This window comes from Pezoporus flaviventris, unplaced genomic scaffold (assembly GCF_033815535.1).
Source record: "Pezoporus flaviventris isolate CSIRO_AGI_PZ_B2104156 unplaced genomic scaffold, CSIRO_AGI_Pfla_v1 ptg000013l, whole genome shotgun sequence".
Classification (NCBI taxonomy): domain Eukaryota; kingdom Metazoa; phylum Chordata; class Aves; order Psittaciformes; family Psittacidae; genus Pezoporus; species Pezoporus flaviventris.
The window spans coordinates 42266251-42291994 of NW_026892561.1; the positions used below are offsets into that span (position 1 = coordinate 42266251).

The 25744-nt window shown below is 42.8% G+C and overlaps 2 protein-coding genes across 2 annotated transcripts in view; one reads left to right on the plus strand and one right to left on the minus strand.

Moving 5' to 3' along the window:
- Window positions 1-740: 740 nt before the first annotated feature.
- MOGAT1 (monoacylglycerol O-acyltransferase 1) lies at window positions 741-24551 on the minus strand. Its single transcript, XM_061453035.1, has 6 exons — window positions 23907-24551; window positions 13646-13824; window positions 13035-13236; window positions 10270-10444; window positions 5920-6119; window positions 741-3295 (listed from the first exon to the last, which is right to left on the minus strand). Exons 1-6 carry the CDS (start codon window positions 23998-24000, stop codon window positions 3141-3143), a joined length of 1005 nt encoding a protein of 334 aa, XP_061309019.1. The 5' UTR covers window positions 24001-24551; the 3' UTR covers window positions 741-3140.
- A 401-nt stretch (window positions 24552-24952) lies between these two features.
- FARSB (phenylalanyl-tRNA synthetase subunit beta) overlaps window positions 24953-25744 on the plus strand; it is a 42021-nt gene continuing 41229 nt past the window's right edge. The window contains exon 1 of the mRNA XM_061453036.1: window positions 24953-25070. Within this exon, the coding sequence (XP_061309020.1) occupies window positions 25013-25070 (58 nt within the window). The 5' untranslated portion in view covers window positions 24953-25012. The remainder of the gene's footprint in view (window positions 25071-25744) is intronic.

Genomic DNA, 25744 nt, shown 5'->3' on the forward strand with positions numbered 1-25744 from the left:
TCAAAGCAATCCAAGGCCCTTTTTATTCATTTTCCCCTTTATAGTATATGGAGATGCAAGGTAGAATTGTTCTGTAAAGAAGGTATTAAAGCAGTAACAGACCACATTTAGCCTTTCCCAGGCTTGGGAATTCACTTGTCACTGCCGCTGTTACTATAAACATCGACAACTGTCATTGTCACTTTTGAAAAACCCAAACACATATCACTATTTTAAGGTGGCTCTTTCTCCTCTTCCCTGCAAACGAAGGCACTTTTCTACTCCAAGCAGCTCTTCAGTTTCCCAGCTCCTGGAGTTAACCAGAGCCTCCACAGGGTTTGTTCCTCTTTCCAGGGTACAGATACTAAGACTTGATGTAAGTTTCACTCAATATTCAAACTTACCCTCAAGCTGAATTCAACTCCACAAGCTGTTACTTCACCAGCTCCTCAGAGGAGTGACCACCCTCCCATGCTCCAGGTCCTCTCTGTGTCCCACAGCTCTGCCTTTCCTGACACAGGCCACTTCTTCCTCAGACCTTTTGGGACTTCCAGCAGGAGCCTGGCTGCAGGTGATGCCTAAGGAGCCTGCAGCAAGCAATCAATCCATCTTCCCCCATCCAGCTCCTCAGCATGCTATGACTGCAGCCTTATAGCTGGACTAACATGACCTCTTGTGCTTAGTCAGGCTCCTAAGGTCGAAGGGATGAAGCCCTTACCCAACAGCAGTGATACATATTTGCATAGCAGTCAACACAAGCGCACTTCGATACAAACTTTTATTATCTCTCATCTCCTTGCCACAGCCATCACTGAAACAACAGACATTCATATTTTACAGGTACCATAAAAAGTTACAAAGTGGAAAATATGCTTTGTAGTTCAAAAGTAAAATTACTGAGAATTGAGTCTGTAAACAAAATTTGGCAGAGAAATGTTCACCCTCAAGGGAACAGGCAGTGTCACCTTGAGCACATTGGGGAGGCAGTGTGTGCATGGTACGGAGACAGAGCACCTAGCTTGCTTGTAGATGACTGGCTTCCCTGGGATTGTCTGTGTCACCAGAAGGCACAAAGAGAAACACAGGACAAAGCAGGCCCCAGTGAGTGTGGACATACCACCAGAAATCTGAGCACTACCTGATTCTTTTCATCACCGTGGGGGAGAGGGCATCACCATTCCTACTAGCTGCTTGGTCAAGCATGCTTTCTCAAGCATGAGCTGCAGCTGAAGACTGTGCTGATGCTTACTCTAACAAACACGGGAAGCCTCCTCATGGCTGCAGCAGTGGCAGGACTGACGCCTGCACTAGCCATAATGGGTCTATGGCTTCCAGGGGTCTGGCCTTTGGGCTCAGTATTGCAGGGCTGTTTCACAAATCCACATGCTAACACAGAGGTAAGTATTTTTGATGACACCTTGCCCATCAGGTTAAGAGACTGATACTCTATGCTACAACAGTCCTAGGTACACTAGAAAATTTGTTAATAAAACATAGTTTGGAAGGGCCTCCATAAGCAATATGAAGCAGTTACCAAGCAACAAGATGCATTTAAGTAGCTTAAAGATTTTGGTTTCTTTTTTTCTCTCCATCTTCCTGTGTTACAAAGGAATGAAAGTATCAGTAGTCACAATAACACAATCCCTACTTGTTCCACCTATGCCAGTTACAGAAGGTACTCAGAACCCAAAGATAATTTGCTCACTGAATTCAGAGGTAAGCCTGTTTGTAGGGTAACCTCTGGACCAGATACTGCCCCAAAATCAGAATTGACATAGTTCCCTAGAAGTTTTGGCTAATCTGATCAACAACAATCCATTGTTACTTCCCATACTGAACCCTCCACTAATGCATTAAAATTTACATCCTGAGCCTCTGTATCATCAAGGTAGTGGGAAAAGAGCAGACTGAGAATGAGAGGAAATATCTCATTAGAGCAGATGATCTAGAACAGTGACACAGACTCCAAATTCTTCTTTCATAAATAATCAGCACTACTACTCCTGGGGCAGGCAGCACAAAAACAAATCCAAAGAACATTTCACACAGCTGGCTGAGGGCTCATCACGTACTACAGTCCTCAGGACCCTAGACACCTCTTCCCAGGTATCAAACCTACTGTATTTGACCTCCCTAGACACATGCCCTTCCAAGAGCTGAAACAATCCTTATCTTTAGCTCAGGTTAAACATGCACGGTCACGGTGCAACACAACTTTCTACATCTATCAGTGGGGAAGAAAGAGGCATATATCAAGTACACCCCTTCCGTGGTGAAGCTGCAGAACTAGACTGAACAAGCTGGGCTCCACTTCCTTCTGTGGCAGGGCTTGGGATATGATCCTTTCTAATGTGCACAAGATCTAAAGTTTATATGATTCCCCCACTAGGCTCCTTGGTACACTTCTGTCCTGTGCCTGTCATCTCCTCTGAGGCTGGAACTACCAAACAATGCTGCTTCATCTTCCAAACTGACAATCCAAAGCACAGCTTGTCCAAAAAAGTCACATCATTCAGGGCTTCCCACCACCCAGCATATACATGCATACAGAAAACTCAACACACTGTTCTCCAAATAGGTTTGCTCTGCTCCATAACCTGGACAAACCACTTTTGTCTATACCCCACTTAGGGCCAAAAGCTCCTATTTATTATTGAATTCACATGTAAATGGCTTGTAATAGCCGTCTGCTGAAAACATACGTCTTCATTTCTATGGAAGAGCAGCAGCATTTTCTGATGTTCCGAGAACAACCTGATGTTATGTTTGATACATGCTGGTAAAGTCTCTCAACGTCTAATCAAAGACTTGTCGGGTTTAACTTCTGCCACACTGGGGCAATTTCCTCTGCTCAAGCAATGGTTAGGTACCATGGTGGCAAGAACATCTGTGTTGAGACTCTCGCTAGCATTTCTGGTACAGATGAGCCTAAAAGGACAACTCAAAACAGTACTGGATTCAAGGCTCACACCCTAAGGATTTTTCCATCCCCCCCCCCCCCCAAGATTAAGATAAAAATCAATAAATCATCTAATAATCCCTTCTTAAAATTATTCCTTACACAAGAATAATTACAGATTGCAAAATACAGATTGCAAGAAAGACATCTTTCAGCATACACTGTTTTTTCCATGGGATTTGGAATCACAAATTGTAACGAACTACTCGAAGATGAGAGATTTATGCTCAGGGATCCCATAGGTTCCTTTGTGTTCTTCAAACAACTTTCTTAGTTTCTGTAGATACAATGCATGTAGCTGTTCAATCTCTTCAGTGGTAGGGTTCAAGTTCTGTTTTACAGGGATGGGACTTCCCACTGCAAATCAAACACAACAGCAGCATTAGCTCCAGTGACGTCTCTTTTCAAGTAGAACTGCTTTTCCTCCTATAACAGCTCCACCACAGCTCCCAGTGAGGTGGCAGAATCACAATTCTCTTACCCCAGGGCCTGATCCTGCCTTTCACAAACCTGAGTCCTGGGTCTGGTTCTCCACTTCCTTTTGTTCAAGTTCAGATAAAATTCATTTTAAAACCCCATCATTTCAGGTTGGCAGCAGAAAAATAAACAAGAAGAGGGTTAATAGCTAACTTGAAGGAGCAGTTTACACTTCAACATGCAATCCCATGAGCTGTTTGCTTGCTGTCTTTCAATCAGGGTAGTACCCCACAAGTTTAGAATAGTACTTAAAAAATGTACCTTGTCACCATCTTACTGTTCAGATCAGAACAGAAAGGTATCCAATGTGAAGGACATACCCAAGAGGACAGTGGTACCCTCAACCACACAGCGACACCAACAGGACTGAAGGAAATACAGATTATCTTCCAATTTATTCAAAATGGGTATTGCTGCACCAGTGCCAGAAGTGTTGTTGGTTACCTCAGCCTTGGGAGCAGGAGCACGTGAAAATCCCCAGACCCTGTAAGATGCCCCTGAACCATCCGTTGCCCACAAATACAATTCCAACCGAAACATTCTCCAGGCACTGCACAAAGCCTGCTACCTCCTCTGTTGGTGTGAGAGCAAGAGGCAGCATAGGAGGTAATGCCATAGAAGTCCAAAGGGCAGCCTCCTCCTTCACAAAAAGCTCTAGCTAAAAAGCCTGTGATATCCTGAGAGAAGCTTCCCATGATCTCAGTCTTCCTTATGTTGTTCAGTCACTACAGATTTTGACAGCTGTTCTTGCACTGGAGACACCGAAAGCTTAACAGACCCAACTGAGATTACAGAGGAAGTCTGTAGAAAAGCAGAGAGTCAAAAGCACCCTCCCTGCAGGAGCTTTTACAAAGGCATCTGAAAATCCCTTTCAACAGATGTTGCCATTTCAGATTGGATGGTGTTGACTAAAGGGAAGTCTAGCCAGAACCACAAAGGGGCTGATTCTGCACTTTCCTGCTGCAGCTTCCGCTGCCAACAGTTCTCGGGCCCTACACGGTGCTGAGATTCAGACTTTACGTGGCGAGGGGTGGGAACCCAGCCCTGGATTGAGCAATATCTTAGGGGGTGTGATATCAATGTGCATTCAATACAATGAGGCATTCAATACAGAAGGATGACTGGAAACACCAAACCCCCCCAAAGCCCTTCTGCAAGTCTCTTTTCCTGAGAGTGGAGATTTCTTGTGGAATTGAAAACAACACTCATCTCTCAAATTTTCTGTGCAGCTTTAAGCAACCTCCTTAATTTGCTATTTTAGAGTTGATTCTGTTTCTGAAAAGCAGTAATAATTTCTGGAAAAACAAGAATACTTCACTCATCAAGCCCAAAACATTCAGACTTCACAAACCTTGCTTTTGCTGAATTGCATTTCCTTGCTTTAGGAGATGCAATTCAGGGCTTCTGAACCAGGAGGAAGCTCACTAATACCTGGCCATGTGATCAGCATGGCTAACTGGCTTGAGTAGAGCTCAATGTGACCCTGCAGCTTTCAGGAGCTGAGTTAACACTTTCAAAGCCATGTTGATCCACATCAAGACCCTCCACCCCACCTCAAGGAATGCAGGGACACAGTGATAGCTTTCAAACATGAGGGAACAGAAACACCAAATGTAAAACATTTCATGAGATCATACAACAAGTTCTGCTGCAAGACTGTGGTCTTGCCGATTTGTAGCACTCCAGTGCTCTGGCCACAGGCTACCTCCTCACTGGAGGTGGAGCCCTTGGCGTAAATATTACAATGATGAAGATTGGCCTCAAGAGACATTTTAAGCTACAGAACAGCCTTGATGTCATCAGCTCAAGGAAATGTTGTAGAACATACAAACCTCTTCCGAACTGTGTGTTGACATGGCATGCATGCTCTCAATTAAATAGGAATGGATCCTTCCACTAGGATAAACCAAAAGGGAAGGAAACACCCTAGGGAGCTGCAATGCCAAGTAAGCAGCAGCCTGCTGAAGGGCTGTGACAGAGCTGCCGCAAGGTGCCCTCTCCCTTCCCTCCTCTTTCTGTTCCCTTGTCCCAGTGAGCAGCAGGTCAGGGTTGTACCAGCTCCTTCCAGTAGCCTTGCATCAGCTGAGATACCCAACTGCTGTTTCTCTGCAGGGCTAAGAAATGAAGGTGCTGGGCATCTTACGAAAACAACTGCAACATCCAGAATCTGCAGTGACAGATTCTTCAGAGCTGTGGCAGCCCTCTGGTACAGACTGGACAACCCTTGGGTTTCTCTGAGAACTGCTGAGGGTACAAGCCTGTGAATAACTGAATGATTAATAAGATTTAGCCTGGGACTTAAAGGGGAAAGGGAGAAAAGAATCCCCCTTTTAATTGGTGAAGAATAGGAATTAAAAAGAAAAAATTATTTTAAAACTCACATACTTAAGATGCACAACAACCAGTTGCTTCCCTTAGATTTATAAGTTTACACAGATATTAGTAGCACACTTATGCATTTCTAAACATTTGGAAAAGCATTAGAAAAGGCACAGGAAACTTACCAACAGTATTAATAGGTTGTCTGTAAGGTATTAAGCCAAAACTGTACTGAAATATTCCCCTAGCATGAAATAGGGGTAAAGCAAAGCCCATTATCTTTTGCAACTTCTCCTGTACATTTCTCAGCCATGACCCTTTGGGGTTTGCAACTTGCTTGAATAGTTCATTTTCACCAAAGGAAAACACTGGGACCAGATGAGCCCTATAAGACAAAGAACACACTGAGAACCCAACTTCAGCCTGCACTTGCACTATGCTTCACATCAGCAGCATGGAAATGGTTTCACAATAACCAGCACAGAAAGCTTTGGCAGCTCCAGACTTCATCAAGCATTCAACTCAGGACTCCGATATGCACTTGCTTTTTGGCTGCCTTGGCTGTTTTGGGGTTTATAAAAATAAGAAGTGATTGGCATACAACTAGCTTGTGGGCAGTATTTATCTGGTTGGTACCCATCACAACTTTTTATGACTGCTCATAATCATGAAAATTAATAACTGTATATATCATAAGTATGATCTTATCCACCACTATTTCAGCAAGTCCACCCTTGTTCCACTTAGTCTCACTGCTAACCTTATAATGCTCCCAGCTGGGTGGCATCAAAACCAGATCTTGGCTTTCCTCTGCCTTTTGACTGGAGCAATGAATGCACTTGATTTCAGCACAAAAACCATGATAAAACCCAGACATCCTCACAGGCACGGGTGCAATGCCAAATTCCTGTGCTGTCCAATTCCTAGTGAAATCCTGCTTCCGCCAGGCTTCTTCGAAAACACCAGCCTTAATCCATTATTAACAGAGGTCAGATCCTGCCCACAGAAATTATAACTCACTTTAGCTCCTGCATAGCCTAATGAATTCTCATTCAGCTCATGAACTGGCTTGGGAGGAAAGGCACCGACTAGCTCCTGGAAAAAATTACTTAGGCCGATGGAATCAGTGCAGTTTTCTCCATTAGGAAAAACTACTGCTACATTTAAAAACATGACAGCAGTAGGCTTTTTGATTAATGCTTAGTTTCATCAAATATTATTCTACAGAGTTTAAAGAAAATAGAGCAGGGTATTCCTAAGCAATCTCTGAAATATACAGAGGTTGTTTATTTGCTTTAATTAAGTCTTAGCTTCTGTATTTGAGCTCCATTCAGCCCACACTAGCTTTGAGAAAAACCTTACTGTAAACTATCAGCATTGCTATAATACTGTCAGGATGAATTACTGCAGCACTCTGAACACCTGAGGAGGATGCACTGAGGTCAGAGCTGGCTGGAAAGTACTGTGGACAATCAAACCTCACCTGTATCAGGAAAAGAAAAACCCACCACTTCTACAGCTTCTCAAGCCTGAGGACTCCCAAAGACTATCATTTCCACTCACTATTCTGACTAGTGTCTGCTCAAAGGTTCTTTCTCAAATAGGGCACATACCACCCAGCCACCTATGAAGGAAATATCGGAAAGCCTGGTACCTACTATGGCTGTGTAAATACTCCACTTTTTACTACAACACTAAAGACAAACAGGAATATCTTGTGGTGCAATAGCACCCTGAGACTGTGGGATTTGTTTTAATCTGGTGAAGGCTTTTGCAAGATGCTATGTAGGAGGTTGAGACGGAGAAATAAGTAACTTATGATTGTGAAACTAAAAGCAAGTTAGCTGATTCATCATTTGCTTCATGTCTTTAGGATTTCTACATATCAGATACCTTTATTACCTCGGATCAAAGTGTCTTTTCAACAAGTGCAGAGGACTTCTGCTAACATATTCAGACCACACTTGATGAGTTCCTAGCTGAGGAACCACAGCTTCTCTGTGCTGGCAGCACAGGAGCCAGAGCACAGGTCTCTCCACTGCCCCTTCCTATCTTGGTATTTGATGCTGCAGATCACAAGCACCAGAAACATGCAAGCACTGATGGCAGGTGGTTCTTCTCATCTGTATCCTGAAAACCTCCCTTACCCTTCCATTTCTGTGTGAGTTGGAAGGTTTTTTCAGATTTTCTTAATTGTTAGAAACAAAATGTTAAAGTCAGAAGCAATTACTGGATGCAGAGTCTTTGGCAAGAGCTCAGGACTGCCAACAATGCTGCAAATCTGTTAGTCATACTGTCCCTTAGCCCCACTGTATAGAAACAAAGTCAGGATTTCTACACTTCATGTAGGAGCAGTTTTTCTTGCCAGTGTTCAGATCCAGAATGACTTGTAGCCTGGTGGTTAAGGTGACCATGTGTGAGGTGTATGTTTGAAGTCAGGCAGAGACAGGCATTATCACCCTGGTGGAAGGCTCTACACAACTAAGCCTCTTTAAGAAAGAAGAGAACAATTATTTGAAACAAAAAGAATTCATACAGAAAAAAGTGGGCCATTCCTGTGTTTTATAAGTCTCCTGATCTTCTTGTGTGTAGGGGATGCTTTTGAAATCAAGGCCATGAGAGGTACAGGTGTATCTAGTTTCTCAATTCCAATCAGTTTAGATGAGAGATAAACACCAACCTTTGTAATCTGACAGATCAGATACTTATGTGCACACTATATAGAAAAAGACACCTAAATATTCTTCTAACCTTTAAGGTTAAAAAATGAAAGCTACTGGTAGTTTTTAGGATCCCACTAGATTAATGAACAGTTGAGCAGAAATCGAGGAAAGACTCAGGCACTGAAGCCCTAATTTAAAGACACAAGTGTTGTTTCTGGCTACAGATTAGACAAAAATGTTACTTTCTATCAGAGAACAGATCCTTTATGAGACTTCTAGTGATATGTATAAGAAACTTCCTTGGAATCTTGGACAGAGCAGTTTCTAGGAAAAAACAGACCTTAGCATTCTGTGTGAGGACAGAGTGCTCCTCTTCTCAGCGCCCATCTTTTTTCTAGCTAATAGCCTAAAAAAATCTGTTACATATTTCTCAAAACTATTTTTTTCCCCTCATTGCTTCACATGCCAATATACAATCCTGGGAGCTGTTCAGAGATCTTAGCAAGAACAAGCCATTGGTTCCAATGTTTCTAGTATACAAGACATCTAGACCAGTCCAGAACAAACACAATAGCTTATACTGTGTAAAGTGTAAATTGAGATTTTCACCAAAAATTCCCAGAAACTTACTTCTGCAAATAACTACCTTCAAAAGAAATCTTTAAACTAAAGGTGAAAACAAATCTTCCTAGATTACAGTTTTCAGCGATTTAATAAAAGAGGACTTAACTTTCTATATTTTTATTTGCTCAAAATTATAATAAAATTCTATGTTAATATAACAATTTTAATATAATAAATTCTTAATTTACAAAACAGATAACAGACTGACTGCTCCACTCAGCAGTAACAGCCAAGGTTTACTAATACAGTTTCATAATTCTTACTCTTTGCTAGTGCATAAAGCAACTGAAACAAAACAAGATATGCTGAAACAAAACAAGATATGCTAATAACACCTACAGCTTACAAATTATGATAAGTCAAAGGGAGTTTGCAACACTCCCAGCCTGGATCTAGGTGGACAGACTGGCTCCTATGTCAGACATCTGCAAGTTCTTAGACAAGTATCTTTTTAAAAATCTAATTATATGAGTTTGAGAATGTACATAAGTAAGTCATTTTAAACTGAGCATTCATTTTCCTTGCATCTCTATTTATAGAGTCAACCATGTTTTTTCTTTCACAGTAAATGAGATGCTGGCTGAACATGAGCCAGGCTGTGCACAGGCAGCCAAGGAGGCCATGAGCATCTTGGCCTGTATCAGTAACAGTGTGGGCATCAGGACTAGGGCAGTGATCATCCCTTTGTACTTGGCACTGGTGAGGTTGCACCTCTAATCCTGTGTTCAGTTCTGGGCCCCTCACTGCAAGAGAGACATTGAGGTGCTGGAGCGGGTGCAGAGAAGGGCAATGAAGCTGGTGAAAGTTGCTTAGCCTGGAAAAAGGAGGCTGAGTGGAGACCTTATCACTCTACAACCACTTGAAAGGAGGTTGTAGTGAGGTGGGGGTCAGGCTCTTATCCCAAGTAACAAGCAATAGAACAAGAAGAAATGGCCTCAAGTAGCTCCAGAGGAGGTTTAGATTGGATACCAGGAAAAATTTCTTCACTGAAAGGGTTGTCAAGCATTGGAACAGGCTGCTCAGGAATGTGGTTGTGTTGCCATCTCAGGAGATATTTAGATGTGGCACTTAAGAGATGTGGTTTAGTGGCCGACTTGGCAGTGCTGGGTTGAGGGTTGGACTTGATGATCTGAAAGGTCTTTTCCAGCCTAAGTTATTCTACGATTCTGTTCTGTTCTATGAAGTATATTTAAGAATCAATCTTTATTCAAAGCACGCTTGCTATACCAGCCCAGATGGGAAACTTACCCATGTTTCAAGGCCATTTTAATAAAGCCCTTCCTCTTGAGGATGCTCAATGTTAAACTTCCAGGATGTGCATTCAGAGATTCCTCTGCTCCTCCAATCACAATGATGGATGCATGGCCGCCTTCTTTGTTACTGAGCACATATGAGACACTCTCCTTGGATGCAGAAACCATGCCTTCAGGAGCAAACATTATAAGAGTGACCACTGGATCTTCATGTACAAGTAGAGTGGAATTTAAGAAATACTTTTAACTATCTAAATGGTATTTCAAAATTATTACAACACAGGACAGGTTTCAAAGATTTGCGTTCAACCCCCTTAATTTGCAACATATTTGGTCTTACCCAAGTCCTTTGATTTCACACTGATGAGCTAAATGTTGTTTGCCTATCAGAGGAGTTTTAAGATCTTCAGGGAAGAGTGTGCTCTTCTACCAGCTTAGCTGCCCCTCAGAGAGGTTCTGTCCCAAGAACAGAAGAGTTGAATGGCAGCAGATACTATCAAGAGGCAGCAGCTAAAGCCATACAGCAGGTGCATATAAACACAAGCACAGAGGGTTTAACAGAATTAATAGAGGACTTGTTGACTCAAACATGGCTCTACAGTGCCAGGCTGATCCCCTTCTTTCTTTCCAAAGCAATAAAGCAGCAGCTCCATCTAAGGCAATGGCACAATAGTATCAGAAGCAGCAGAAAATGTTCACTTATACTATTCCCACTGACTGTACCACGCTCTAGCAACCAGTACCTGCACTCATTAATCTATTTAGGCTAAAACAGCAGAATAAATGAAGCTTTCCTGGTACTCCTGCTGATCCTGGTACTTTTCTAATCAGAGGCACATTTCTGTACAGACCTGTTGACTTAGACCTTGCTCTGAACTTAGTGTTTTGAAAGATCCTCCTTCTAACAGAAATGTGTTTAACCCCTCCAGAGTTCCTCTGTGCCCTAAGTTTTACTTCAAATATTCAGAGTAGCACCATTTACCCAGAAGCCATGTTTAATTACATTGTGTTGAATTACTATACTTGAAATGACAATTCAGAGATCAAGTCTAGTTTGCATTGTTGCTGGTTTTTACAGTGCTAGTATCAAAGCGTGTTCTTCTGGATGTTAAGCAAAGACTTCATATCCTGTTACATGCTTGCTTTTTCTCCTGTGAAGGACATTAGTGTGTATTATGAAAATCTCACAAGAAAGGGAAGATGACTGTGATTTAGTTTTGACAGCTGGCCATCAAGAGGAATAGCTTGCTACTGGAGCAAGTTCAGACCTCAGTAAAAAGCTACTTCCACTTGCCATATATGTCTTCAGTCACCACTGTGACTGAAACATGCAGTTGACCCGACAGTCACAAATAATGAGAGTCGTACTCATTCATCCATCGGCATGCATTTTCTCTGGAAGAGAAAGAAAGAGACACTGTCCTTCCCCAGGACAAATTTACCTCCCTTGCTGAAGCAGAGATGTCAACCCACATGCTGGGCACTATTCCCCCACCCCACTGGAGTTCAGTAGTGCTGCAACAGCCTTTCCTGATGAGAACAACTGCAGCCTGTCAGCCTTTGGAGACAGGGAGCAAAGAACTGGGAGAAAAAAAAACAACGTGCTAGGAGCATGGCTTTTACTACACAGAAGATTTTGCAAGTGTTTTATGTTTTGACAGATAACCTGTGCTATACCAAAGGTCCCCCCTGGTTTATCAGCTACATACCTGTGAAAAACAAGCTACAATACTGACTACTTTTTAGCATGCTTCTTACTCATGTTATTTCTCATCTAGCAGATAAATATGTGTTCCTATGGGTAGGATGCCAAAGTGTAAAGCAGACTTCCAGGTTAGGCAATCCCTTAATTTTGCAAGCCTGAAAGAATCCCCTCAGAAACACATTTGCATGGAATGGCATTCTCTGGTATTTTGAAGTATACATAGATATGCAGTTCTGGTATTACTCTGAACATCATCCTAGGCATGTTTCTACAAATTAAATCACTGAATAGCTTATCTGTGTTGCAGTCAGGAATAAGAGCTAGATCTCTGTTTCCCAGACCTAGTCTTGTGCACTAGACCATATTTACTAAAATGCTCTAGTCTAATGAACTTAAGTAAAATAACACCTGTGTTAAAGGTCACTAGGGGGTAACACTAGTCTTAATTTCATTATACATTCTTCTGTTCCCCAAATGTTATTGATTGTTATTTTTATCTTTCATTACTGCAGTACCAGTCATGAATATCACCGGTTTATGACAAATACTACTCAAAACAGAGAAGACATAAGGTTCCTGTCTTTAGAGTTTACATCTCCATTAAAATTATACAAACATGCAATATGGGATCTCAGTCAGAAGTAGGTAATTAATACTTGTAATGAGTAGGATTTAAGACCTCCCTCCAGGTAAGAGACTTCTCAATTTGTTTTACAAGTGTCAGTGCAATGATTAAGTAATGTTGTAAATCAATATGACCTTTTCTCCTAGTATGTAGTACTGCTGTTGAAGGAAAAAACAGCAGAGGTTGGGTTTAGGTTTTTTTCAGAAAAAAGGAAAAAAAAAAAGCTCAGTGATATAATTTTGTTAAACTATTCATAAAGCCTTTAATTGTTTTGCAGCAAGTTTATCATAATGCAGATACTTAATTTAGCACCAGTGCTGATCCTTCTGAAGTTAAATTACTTACCATTTATAGGTACAGTCATAGACCCTACCTTTGAAGCAGAAGCTATAATACAGAACAACAACCGAAACATTCTGCTATTACCTACCAGCACTCATTATGTATTCTCTGAAGAAGGGACAGCCAAACCAGATGGGCATGATATGAAGATATGGAGTAATGCCAGGAAATAAACTGCTGAAACTTGAACTGGTGCAAAAATTACCAAATGCTCCAGCTACCAGGACTCCATGAGGGTGAAAGCCAAATAAGTAGTTGTGATTTGGATTCAGATCTGAAGTTTTTATAAGCTGCAAAATAGAGACAGTGGAGGACATAATACTTACCTCAGAAGGATTCTCAAAAACAACAAATATGGAGATTGTACATTGACAGGACACAGAACCGATGACAATTCATTTCCCTCTGAGCACTGTCCTGTATTACAGGGGGATATAAGTTTAAATAGATGTGTCTTCAAGATATCATGTTTAGCATTTACTGTGCTGAGGTACTACTATCACAAAGTAGAAAATCAGCCCTTGCCTCTTCTTGTCACTAAATCTCAGACTTCCCATGTTTTAAACACAAGTTAAGTTCACCCTGGCATAAGTATTAGAATATTACCAAAGATGAGTCTTAAATGTTTATTCACACTCACAGCTGTTCAAGCTGTTTCTGTTACAATGCATACAGTTCTGTGAGGAACCTTTTACTCACTTGAATGGGAAAGTATTCCCTAAAGTACTTCCAAACAGTCCAACTTCTCACCCACTGTGACCGTCGGCCCCCTGTGCATGGCGTTTCCCAGTCAAGGTACAGCCACAGCAGGTACAGAACAGCAAGGAACCAGAAGTTGCCCAGGATCAGGATCACAAAGAATCCACAGCAAAACTCTGCTAAAGAGACAAAAATAAAAGGAAACCACAACAAGCATTAATCATACCTGCCTCCTTTTAAGACCTTGAATTCCCAGCCCCGATATTTTTATTAGGAATGCTACTTGAGATGCATACAAATTTAAGTTAGCTTATTCCACACTGCGTGAATCTTGTTGCACTGAGGGTGAAACACCTACAAGTGTGTATTGCTTACTCTACTGCACAACTGGACATATAAGCCCAAGATGATGGCTTACTTTAACAAAAGCATGAGCTGAAGGCCAATGCTTATCTTCTCCCCATGGTAAGAGTGAACACTAATGTTTGGTAGAGAGCATCTGTTTTAACTAAGGCAGAATAAAAGTAGAAAGCCAGCAAAGATGCAATGCTCCAGCCAGCAAGGAGGGAAGGAGAAAGGAGGAGAGCTGGGGAAGGAAAGAGGAGAAAGGGGGCCACAGCAAGCTCTCTTTTCTAAAGAGTGGTGTTGTGCAATCATTTTCCTTTTGTGTTTCTTAACTTCTCCATCTGTAAAATAGGGATGACAGTTCTACCCCCTGTGAAAACTGTGCTGTGACTGGCCAAGGAAATGCACTAGACAAGACAGAAACATTGGAGATTCCACTTCAGCCTCTAAACACACCATGTAAGTGGAAGCTCACCACTGCTGTGGAACACACCGGCAGTTTTATAAGTCCTGATACTTTCAGACTCAGGTTAACTGTAACATCCTACTACAAAAACAATACATAGGAAGCGTACAATTCAAAGAGCCAGAAGAAGCTGGAGCTCAAACCCAAAACTCAGGGAAACTCCCTATGGAAACTTTATCTTTGTAGGACTTGCAGAATTCTGCGCTTTTGCAGCAACTCATGCAGCTATGAATGGAGTTGGCTGAAGCACAATAAAGCAGTACCTGCTGTTCTCCATTCTGCAGTACACCCTACAGCAGCCTGCTCTTGTCTTGTGAACAAAACACATCAGGCTCACAGATCAGAGTAATTCAGCAGATGCCAAATTCCAGTTCTGCAAGGGAGCCACGGCTTTAGCACCATGTATTTATACAATGGCAAGCAAAACAGGAAAGTCTCAATGGGCAGAGTTTTCAGAAACAGGCATTTTTCTGTGGTATTTTACAAAGCAGAAATAGTACTTTGTGTGTCCCACAACTGACTCGCTTCTTTCTTGAGGGCAATATCCTGTTATGTCCTAAAAAGAGTTGCACCAGTGAAACATACTGAGCTAATACATAAGTAAAGAGTACAGTAGAAAATCAACAGCAGTACTTCAGGCAATAATTTGGTTAACACACTGTAAATATTACCCAAACTGAAAACTTTAAAATAAGCAGACAAACAAACAGTAAAACCCACTCATCCTCATGAAGATCAGCTTCATTCAACAGAGATTACTTGGGGAAAACTCACAGCAGATTTCCTGTACCAAGCAGGTGTCAAGCTGCTAAAATTCAGAGCTTAACTTGGCCTGTAGGCACTCTTGTTTCCTCCACCCTGAATGCTTAACTTTTTCTGAACTCCAGCCAACTTGCCCTTGTGCCTAGTTTGACTGTGCCTTCAGAGTAGAGATGGATATATTGTCATAGGGTGAAGTGAGAACTACTGCAGAAACCAGGAGTAGACAGAGCAAGCAAAGCTTCTGGTTAGAGTGAGCAGGAAACAAAGGAGTAAACATTCCTATTTCCAGCTTGAAATGAGCAGGAAAAAAAATCAGGAATTGCATTTGCTCCAAGGAAGGAGAATGCAACAGCCATAATCAAAACCAGAATTGAAATAAAATCTACTGTTCTGAGGGATACTCCATTCTTCAGTACCATCAGTACAGAACCTCATCGCTTCCTGCTTAAATAGGCAACCTGGTCTTCCAGAGAAGCACATCAGTAAGAGCTTTAGAAAAACACCACAGCTGAGGCTCACAGACCTCCAAAGGCAATGTGGAAATCTCCCAAAGCTGCAATAAGTTCTAGGGAACATTGTTAATGAAGACAAGTTGCATAGGTGAAAGACGACACTCAATTTCATTGCTCCAGAGGGAAAAGCCACTGGGAATTCCATACCGGCAACACTTCAAAGCAGGGCACAAATATTTTGAGAGAAAGTCATTACCTGGTCTTTGAAGAAGAGATGCTGAAACTACAGCAATTTCTAGGAACTGCTGATCTGGACAGGCTATCAAGGTTCATGGTCCAAGTTTGAATAAGTATGAGAATTTTTTTTAATTGCCATAAATTAATTTCAAGTTGTTATGCAAGAAAAAAAAATGGTAAACACTTATATTCCCTACCCTTCCTTTTTTTTTTGGGGGGGGGGGGGGGGGCTCAGAATCAAATGGCTTTTTACTATCTGCTTCCTAGCCAAATAGCTGAAAAATGGTTTGGATCAAAGCATCCTTGCTGTGAGAGCTAATTAAACCAGTGAGAAATGCCAGATAGCAGTACTTAATACTATGCAGACAAACATACACAAGATCAACAAGCTTGCTGCTTTGCTTCAGCTAGAACACGTTCCTGCATGCATGTAAGGTATGGGGAAATAAGTGTGCTGTCAGCACTTCCTAAGGGGAGTTCAGCATCTTGTAGGACAAAGCTGATTTATTACTGCATTCGCAATGAGACATGCAAAGCAAATTCCTTTCACCATACCTCATTATTTCAATGCATTAAGAGCCTGAAAGGTGAGTTCAACACTGGTGACTCAAAACCAATGAGCCTATTAAACACAAAACCAGTGTTTTCTCCTTCAAAGAACACAGTGAATAATAAATGGCAGCTACTTTTCCTAAATTCATAAGCAAATTCCAGGCAAAAGGCAAACAACTTGGAATTCATCATTTCATCATTGCTTCCTTGAATGTAGTGTACGCTGTAAGCATAACTTCTTTGCTTGAACTTGAGTTTTCTTGAGCTCTGAAAATATTTCTATGGTGTATTGGAAGGGGATGGGGGTGAGGGAGGAAGGAAATGACAATTAAAAGACAAATCACTGCCATGGGACTCTGAACATCCAGTTTGCCAGCCAACATTGGCAAGTCCCTTTTCCTCCATTTTCCCATCTACAATATGCAGATACTCATCTGTTGCAAGAAGTCAATGAAAAATATTATATACAGTGTTAGCTAGAAGCACTGGCAGCCATCCTGCCCAATGATGTTTGAACATCTGATGTTTCACTCATTAAATAGGCCCCGAGTTCACAGCTGTGGGCACCAAATTCACAAAATAGTTAAATACCACAGAGACAGGAAATAGAAAACCACCACACTGAGTGAGGAAATACAGGCAATCCTAGCAAATGTATCTGCAATTAGTAAGGAGTCATAAATGTTTGAGTAATATTTATTGTGAAGCTCACCAAAGCTAAGACTGTTCACTGGAAGAAAAGCCTCCCATTACTCTCAGGGCAGTTGCAAACCATGTCCAGTCAGTGCAGGTGTATCCAAGTGGGCAGGGTGCTTGTCTCAATCCAACCAGCACTACAGGCCATAGTACCCCATAAAGCCATGCAAAGCACCTCACACCAAAGCCTCCAGACTGCTCAACAGCTCATGACAGGTCTGAACAAGCCAGCTCCTGCTGTTTACTACATGCCCTCCACAATGCTTTCTCTAAACACACTGTGCTCTATGTCTCAAATGAGCTAGAGAATTTCAAAGTTCCGCAATGTGAACCTCATGCCATAGAGGACATGATAAACAGGACATCCTTATCCCACTGGCATTACAGGAAATACACAGGTGGAGATGTGATTTTTAATGCTGTACTTCTCTGGGCTTTATGAGAACATGCCCATACCAATACACAAAGCAAGGTGAAAAGCTGATTTCTTATACCCACAGCCATGGGGGTAGGGACAGGAATGAAACATGACATATTCTGCAACAACCACACTGATGTATCTACAACAGAACTGCCCTTTCATTGCCATTAGTCTTCAGAGCAATGCCTCTGAGCTGGGTGCCTGAGGAAGAGAACATTGGAGGGAACACACTAGGAGAACACAGTGATGTTTTCATCCCTACTGAACATCTGCTCCTCTCTATTATCCATTAAGGTACCATTGATAAGTTGATTTTGCTATTAAAATATTTTCCCTGCTCAGTGGAGTCTTTAATCATGGAAAGAAAGAAAAAAAAAATCAGCCTTAATTTTTGGAAATATTTATAAATAGTAAAGAAAGGGATAGAAATATTAATGAAATAACACATATGGCAAATGGACTCCAACAGCCCCACCAAAGGAAGACCTGAGGCAACAGGCAACACCTGAGAGGAGGCAACCTGCCAAAACAACAGTAAGCAAGTTCATGCTTCTGCAGAGTAGTGCTCTCCAGCTTTTACACACAAAGCCTCTTTAAAAAGAAAAGAGTCAATGTTAGCACTATCCTGTTTAGAGCCAACTAGTCTGTGCAATTCTGTCAATATACAGATTTCCACCAGGACCACTGGAACTTGCTATCACATTTTACCCATGGCAGATATGCACTCTCCACAAAAAGCAAGCTGAGAATTTACTTAAACTAACTGGAGAATTGTTAAAGTCCACAGGAATTTGGTAGCTATCTCCAGGACTGATCAGGGTCGTAAGGAGGTCAGCATCTGCTGAACAAGTATCAGTCTCCTGTAGCAAAAGGCCTTTGTCAATTTATTGGTCACAAGTAATATTTGAACAAGGATATTTGAACATTTCTACCAAGGAAGATGCATTTCAACATTACTGTGATAACAAATACAAACCCTTGGTTTGGAGGCTTGTTTATTCTGGAATTTGGTTCCAATTCCCAAGCAAGAGCTTCCATTGGCAAGAGCATTAGGCACTATTGACTTGTAGATAGTGTGGTCTGGGAAGAGTAAATCCCCAAGTTAGTGATTACCAAATCCCAGGACAGCATGCCAAATTTAGTCTATGCACTTCCTGTTTCTTTTATTTCTCCTTAGGCATTCGCTATCAGTTATGTTCACACACAGGTTGACGAGCCAGGGCCTCTGTCCTGATACAGCACAGCTATTTTTCTCTTATTCTCAAGAGATACAAAAAATAAACATAGAGACATGGTTAAATTCCCTCCATAAGATGCAGGCAACAGAGGTAGCATTCCTAGAGTTACTAGTCAGTCAAGCATCACTAAGTACCCTATTATTCTCTGTGATCACACATCAGTCCCTACCCATAGGCCAGCAAGAAGCTTCAAGGATAGACAAATACAGACTAGCAAAACAAGTAGCAATACCAGCCAGCTTGCTAGGAAAGGCTCATACAGCTTCACTGAGTTTCCTTGGGTATCAAGAAGGTTTTTTTTTAAAAAAAGGAGGCATGAGACAATTTAAATTAGCCAGCCACAGCTGATGAACTAAACCAGCACAAGATAACCCTTTCCCCAAACATGCAATGATGTTTTGTTATCTCATTACACTGACAACTGCTTTCTCAACACACAAGTCATTTATTATTCCAGCAGCAATGTCTCATTCTGTGGCAAATGTTTCATCATTTCTATTCTATTGGGGAAGCCAGATCCACAACTCAAAACTGTCCCCATCCCCAGTCAAGATCAATTAACAAAGTGCTTCATCCTACACACTACATACATATAAGTTTAATCACTAGAGAACAGGATGTACTTTAATATACACCACTGTCTTTAGCATATTATTTTGTGGCTTCATGCATATTCAAGTACACCTTTTATTATGTACTGCTTTTGTATCATTAGGTATTTTGCAAATAAACACAGAGGTGTATGCACAACAGTCACTTCCTAGGTGTCTAGTAAGGAGAAGACCAGCGTGTCACTGCTGGACCTAAAAAGTAAGCCACAGGAAGATGCACCATTCTCCCTTAACACTTTGTCCCAAAACTAAATCCTGGTGTCCTTCTCAGATTGTTAAACTCACTCTCATTTCCATCTCTCATTGTCTGGACCAAGACACTTCCATTCTACCCAAGTTACCTAGTCCCACATTTAATTTTGTACACACTCAAATTCCACTGTCTCTTTTCACATGACATGCACAGAAGTTAGCAGGTGAGAAGCTCACAGATTCACCTTCTAGCTTTGTTTTCTCTAAAATGCTGTGGTTTGATTTATATATATTAGAGAGGAAGACAAACAAAAGACTAAAGCACCTGCAAAGCCGCACTTAAACCAAATCTCATGCCTCCTGCCTAGGTACTGTCACCTACTGACACAAATGAACCTCACTCACAGATGTGTAGTACTGAGATGCACAGCTCACCCCTGCAGCACACCTATACACCAAGGGGAAATTGCTGCTCAGTTACTGCAAGAGAAACAGAAAACCTATGCAGTTTTGTAACAGGAAGGTATCAAACCTACTATTAACTACAGCAAAATTAACTCAGTCAAAGTTCTTAAGGAAAATATTTCCAAGCTTAAAAGCAAAGATTCCATGCTAAACACCAGGTACATCCACTTCATTCACTGATGTGGACAACTTATTTTATGTATATGTATCATGAAACCTACAGTAAAAACATGGGAGTGATGCAACCTCTGTACTCTCACCCCCAGTCGGTTCAGAAGCACTTGGAGATTTCATTTCTTCAGGTTACTTTCTGCCTGGGGTTGGGCTGTAAAACAGCACAGATTGATCACAAGCAGGTGTTAGCACACAGCTTCACAAGCACACATGACGTGAGTGTTGCACCAGCTTGGAACAGAGACAAACCTGCCCTAGGACTGCCAGCCCCTGGCCAAATGGGGAATCTCTAACAGCAGCAATTACAGGCATAAAACTACATCTATCAAAATTGTCTGTTTCAGCTTGTTTTCTAAAGCAGATACTCTGAAACTGCAAAGCTTCATATATTTCCCATTTCTACAGTGAAACACTAATGACTTGAAATTATGCTTCAGCCTGAAGATGTTCTGTATTTCTGCTTAACATAGCAAGAAACAGCATCGCTTTAGCATTTCCCATTTTTCATAGCTTTAATTTTCTAGACTCCAAGCTGATACCAGTCATCTTTTAAAAGAAGGTACCCTACTTAAAACACTCTTCTTTTTCATGGAACTATTTCAGCCTGCTGCACTTGGAGCACATAAGATAGAAAACCAGATGGCAGTTTCAGCTGGCACACGGTGGGAAACTGCTGGGTGGGAATTTTCCCTCATCTACTCCAGAAGCTCTTGGAGACAGATCACAGTATTTCAGAACTTATTTGTGCTTCTGGTGTCATGCCCCTACATAATAGAAGTGGATAACACTGCTACAGTGAAAACTTGTCTTTTCTGTTCGGGGGCAAATTTTGGCAGCTTGCAGTACAGAGCAGGGAAGCACAGGAGCTTACACACAGAATTTTAAAGAGGTTCTTTTGTATGTAATGAAATTCTGTGCACATCTGTACATCTTTTTGGAGACAGAGACATGTCTTTTCTGCTTGTGCTCTACAGCAGAAGCAATATATCTGTGGTGCAGACCCAGCCTACAACAGTATGCTGCAGGAAGAAGCAGAACTTTCTTGCTTGTGCTGTGCTGCTGCAGCTATTTTTTCAGTATTTTTGACCAGTTTGCTCTTTCTACAAGTGATGATGATACTCACAGCCTTCAACAACCACTGCATAGATGCATTTCAGGCCAACCTGTGAGTAGACTTTAGTCAAAAAAGCAAGAGGGCATTGTCAGTCTTCAATTCTGTGATCTCAGAAAGCCAAGCAGCATTACAACAAACAAACCTCGAGAGCAAGGGACAAACACCAACACAATGTGCTTTTTACATCAAACTCAGCCACTCTTCAAGGTCTTCGCCAGGAAGATGAAATCAGCACTTGATTTTCAGTCTATTCAAGTCACATTATCAATTCTAAGCTGCAACAGACTCACATTCCCCTTACAGCTGAGTTTATGTGCCAAATCACGTTTTCACATGTCACTTCCCAGACTTAAAGGGCATCATTAACCAATCCAGCCCTTGTCTTTCAGGGCACAAATTTTTAGAGTTATCTTATTTTATCTGTTAGTCCTATCTGTCCATTTTATTAAGTTATGGTACCTCATCACATACTTAGATGTAAAACTTTAAGAACTAAGCCAGTACCCTATTTTTTTCCACTGCTCTAAACAGAATCCTTGCATCTGTAATATGAATCATTACTTATCATATGGTGTTATCTGTGGATGTTTTCACATGCAGATATTTTTACATAAGACTGAATTTACATAAGATCTTGCTTTGCATAAATGAGTTTCAGCCATGTATCAACCCCCAAACAATACCTACCCCTCCAACCTATCCTGTGATGAATTCACACAGTATTTCACTTGTACTGAGGCACTCCCCTGCATGATTTGAAAGTGTCGCTTTTGACTTCAAGAGCTTACAAATAAACAATGTTTCTGTATTTTGTCTATTAGCAGAGCACAAAAAGGCTGAAAAACAAAGACTCGCTAGCAATCCAGACATCAGAAAACAACCCATTTTCTACTTCAAGTCATTTAGGATTCAGCATCTGAATTTTCCTGGAGCTATGTGAAACTTTCTGGCCAGATCACCCTGACTGTCCTATGACTGAAAGGATACACCTACAAAATACCAAGGTCACCTTGGATAGCTCTGAAAATAAACATCCCCATAAAAGCACAAGCAGATGATTATGATTAGAATCAACTTGTCCACCAAAGTTCAAGCATTCTTGCAAAAGATTTTTTCATGATCATGTGCACTAAACTATAGTGAATGTAACCAGCCATAAGACACTTCCATATTGATTTTCCATATTGACACTTATACCAAGGCAGCACCAGCTGCTGAAGACAGCTGCCTTCTCCCTCTTAACCACAGCAAGAGTGGACTTACTGCAGCCCAATTCCTTCTAGCAAGAGCAGAAGGGCATGATTTTCTGCAGCAGTGTTGTTAGCAACCAGGCCAGGATAAAAAATTATTTCTTTCCACTGCCAGTGAACTGCCACTGTATTATCATTAGACTGGAATAATGGTATATGCCAGGATATAATTCAATAACAGAAAATTACATGCACCAGCTATTTACAGTGTTGCCACAAACTGTTTAGAGTCCAAGCACATATAATTTAGAGGTAACAAAACAGCCAAGTGCTAAGGATAAATCTGTGAAGGTGCTTCGTACTCTCCATACTTCCCCCACGTACCCAAATCTTTTATGTGGTGCTAACAACCTAAAAAAAAAAAAAAGTATTCTGAAAGATATCAGAGCATTATGTGAACAATACTCTATTTTCAAGATACACAAGGAAGATATTCATTTTAAGTCCTAAAGCACAGACGATCGTGAAGTGTTCCAGCATTTCCAGTAATGCACAGGTAGTCAGTTACTCTATACCTCAGAACAGTTTTGTGCACGGAGACTGTTCAATAACTATTTGCCAATTAACACAGTCCATGGATATGGTCCCAGAGAGTTAAGGCTTAGTTTACCTTATCATGCGACTCATTTTATCAAGTCAAATGTAACTAACCACCAATGCAAACAAGATTTGCTGCTGAGAATGGGTACTTAGTGATATGTCTATTAAGATATTCAGAAAATTCCCTAGAGAGAAATAATCCATGGAAAAGGTCTACCAAGTAAAATTGTAATGAACAGTTTCTTAAAGCAAGCAAGGATATTTTTCATAAATCTAGGGAAGTGGCTGCATTTAAGCCAGTTCACTATTGATCCTTATGAGTTTTCATCACCTAGTTAAATGAGAATTTTATTGAACTACAGTATGTAAAGTTATTTTACAAAATCAGTAATGGAAACAGCATTAGTCACGTACCAACCTCTATGCTCACATTCAATAAAGAGTCATTAGTTGTCAAAAACCTTAGTGGGAATCGCACTGAGAAGACGTGGTCAATAGTTTTTTAAGATCATATTTGAAAGAAAACCCATAGAAAGAAACAGACCCCCAAAAGAGAGAAAAAGCCATCCAGAGCTTTCAAGGGGAGGAAACCCAGGTCCCGAAGTGTGATGCTCCTGCCTGCCCAGGGATGGCTCTCGCGTAGGACCACACGGTGACACAAACTGATGCCCACAGGTGACGCTGGTTAAGGAAAAAGGCGATTCTTTCCCTTTTCTCTCTAGGGCAAGAAGGAGGAAGACTATTACCCAGCAGAAGGAAGGAGAAGATCCACTGCAGCACGGCGACTGTCTGGATCCTCCTCTTTAGGGGGACGTTGATGGGGGCAAACTCGACCTTCATGCTGACTGCGGGAGAGCAGCGCGGAGAAGCAGGGAACTGCCGACTCCGGCTCCAGCCCGCCGCCGCGCCGCTCCGCCACCGGCAGCTACGGCCTCTGTTTGTAGGGCAGAACGCGCCCCCCCTCCTACCGCCGGCGCTGCCCACGGCCGCTGCAGCAGGGTCCGGGTCCGGGCCCGGCCCCAGCAGGCGGGGACGAGAAGGCGGCCGCCCCAGCGCAGCCCGCCCAAAGCCGTCCGACACAGCTTCTACAGCGGCAGCTCTGAGCAACGAGCCGCGGCACCTGTCCCCGATTCAAATACACGGCACCAGGCAACAGGGGCGAAGGCTCCGCGGCTCTATTAGTGCGGACACCGGTGACAAGCTGTGGTAGTTGCTCTTCTCAGGGCGGCCAGCGCCGCTTCCTGCCTTGCGTCCCCCCGCAGCATACGTTCGCGCTTAAGGCTCTTAAGAATTAAAGAGCTTAAGGAGGCTGACCAAGAGCTTACATCTCTTGGCGCTGGGGATTAACCCTGCCGCTTCTAACTGACCCTGCACACGCACAGCCGCCTCCCGGCCTGTAACCGAGGTGACAAAAACAAAGCTTCACTATGATGAGAACCCACCCCAAAACGCACCAAGGCGCCGTCCCGGTTGTGTGCATCTCCCCGTCGGCTCCCGCCCAACGCGGACGGCCCCTCACGCTGCTGGCACCTGGACACCCACGCCAGCGGACGCCTCTAACAGGGGGAGGCGGTTCCCTAGCAACGGGGCAATGTCACCTCAGTAGCTGCCCGCAATGCTGCCGGTGCTCGGCGCGATGTCCGCCTCCTCCTGGATTGACGGAGACGGGCGCACCGGTTCCATGGGAGCCCGGCCAGGCTGCCTACGCACCGTCAAGCTAGGAAACGATGGGTCCGGCGGGCATTGGCTGGAGGAACTGCGGGCGACCTTCAGGCAGCGCGGCGGAGGCGCCGTGTGGCGGGGGCCTGGCGTGCTTTGGCGCAGGCGCGGTGAGGGCGAGCGGCGTGCCACCATGCCGACTGTCAGCGTGAAGCGGGACCTGCTGTTTCAGGCGCTGGGCAGGACTTACAGTGAGTGGTGCGGGCCGCCTCACCCCGGGGATCCTCCACTTGCGCTTTAGGAGGTGGCCATGGGCCTGTCGGGCTGTTATTTTTGGTCACCGCGGCTGCTAGGCTGCGGTCCGCTGATCAGCCTTTCGCCGGCTGCCCGGGCCGGGCATTCCTTTGACGGGCGGCGATGATGGGGCATTGCAGCCTCCCCCAGACAGCACCGCTTTGTTCGGTGCTTACCCGGTGTCCACGGGGCTGAACTAACCCCCAGCGGAAGCCTGGAGTTAAGACACACGGTGGGGTCCGTACCGGTGTGCTCCTTAGCCGTCTGCTGTTCCCTAGGCCACGGCCAGTCAGAGCCACGTGTTCTCCCTGGGCCCTTCAGTCTTTTTCCCACATGAACGCTGTCTAGACACATGAATGAGTCCAGAGCGCTTAGGAGAGCAGAAATGCGTGTTTCCGAATCGCGGCTTCTGGTTTAAGTTTCACTGTCTCTTTTAGGAGCTGGTTAAACCAAAAAGCAGAGGGAAGAGGTGGGAGCAGGCAAAGCAAACAGTTAATACCATGCTTTCATTCAGTCCTTCTTTCCTAGCTCTTTAGAAACATGTCTTAACTATTTGGCTGAAAGACTGCTTAGGGACATGCAGCAGTTTGTCTGGCCCATTCTGGAGTTGGTAGGTTCTTAAAACATATAG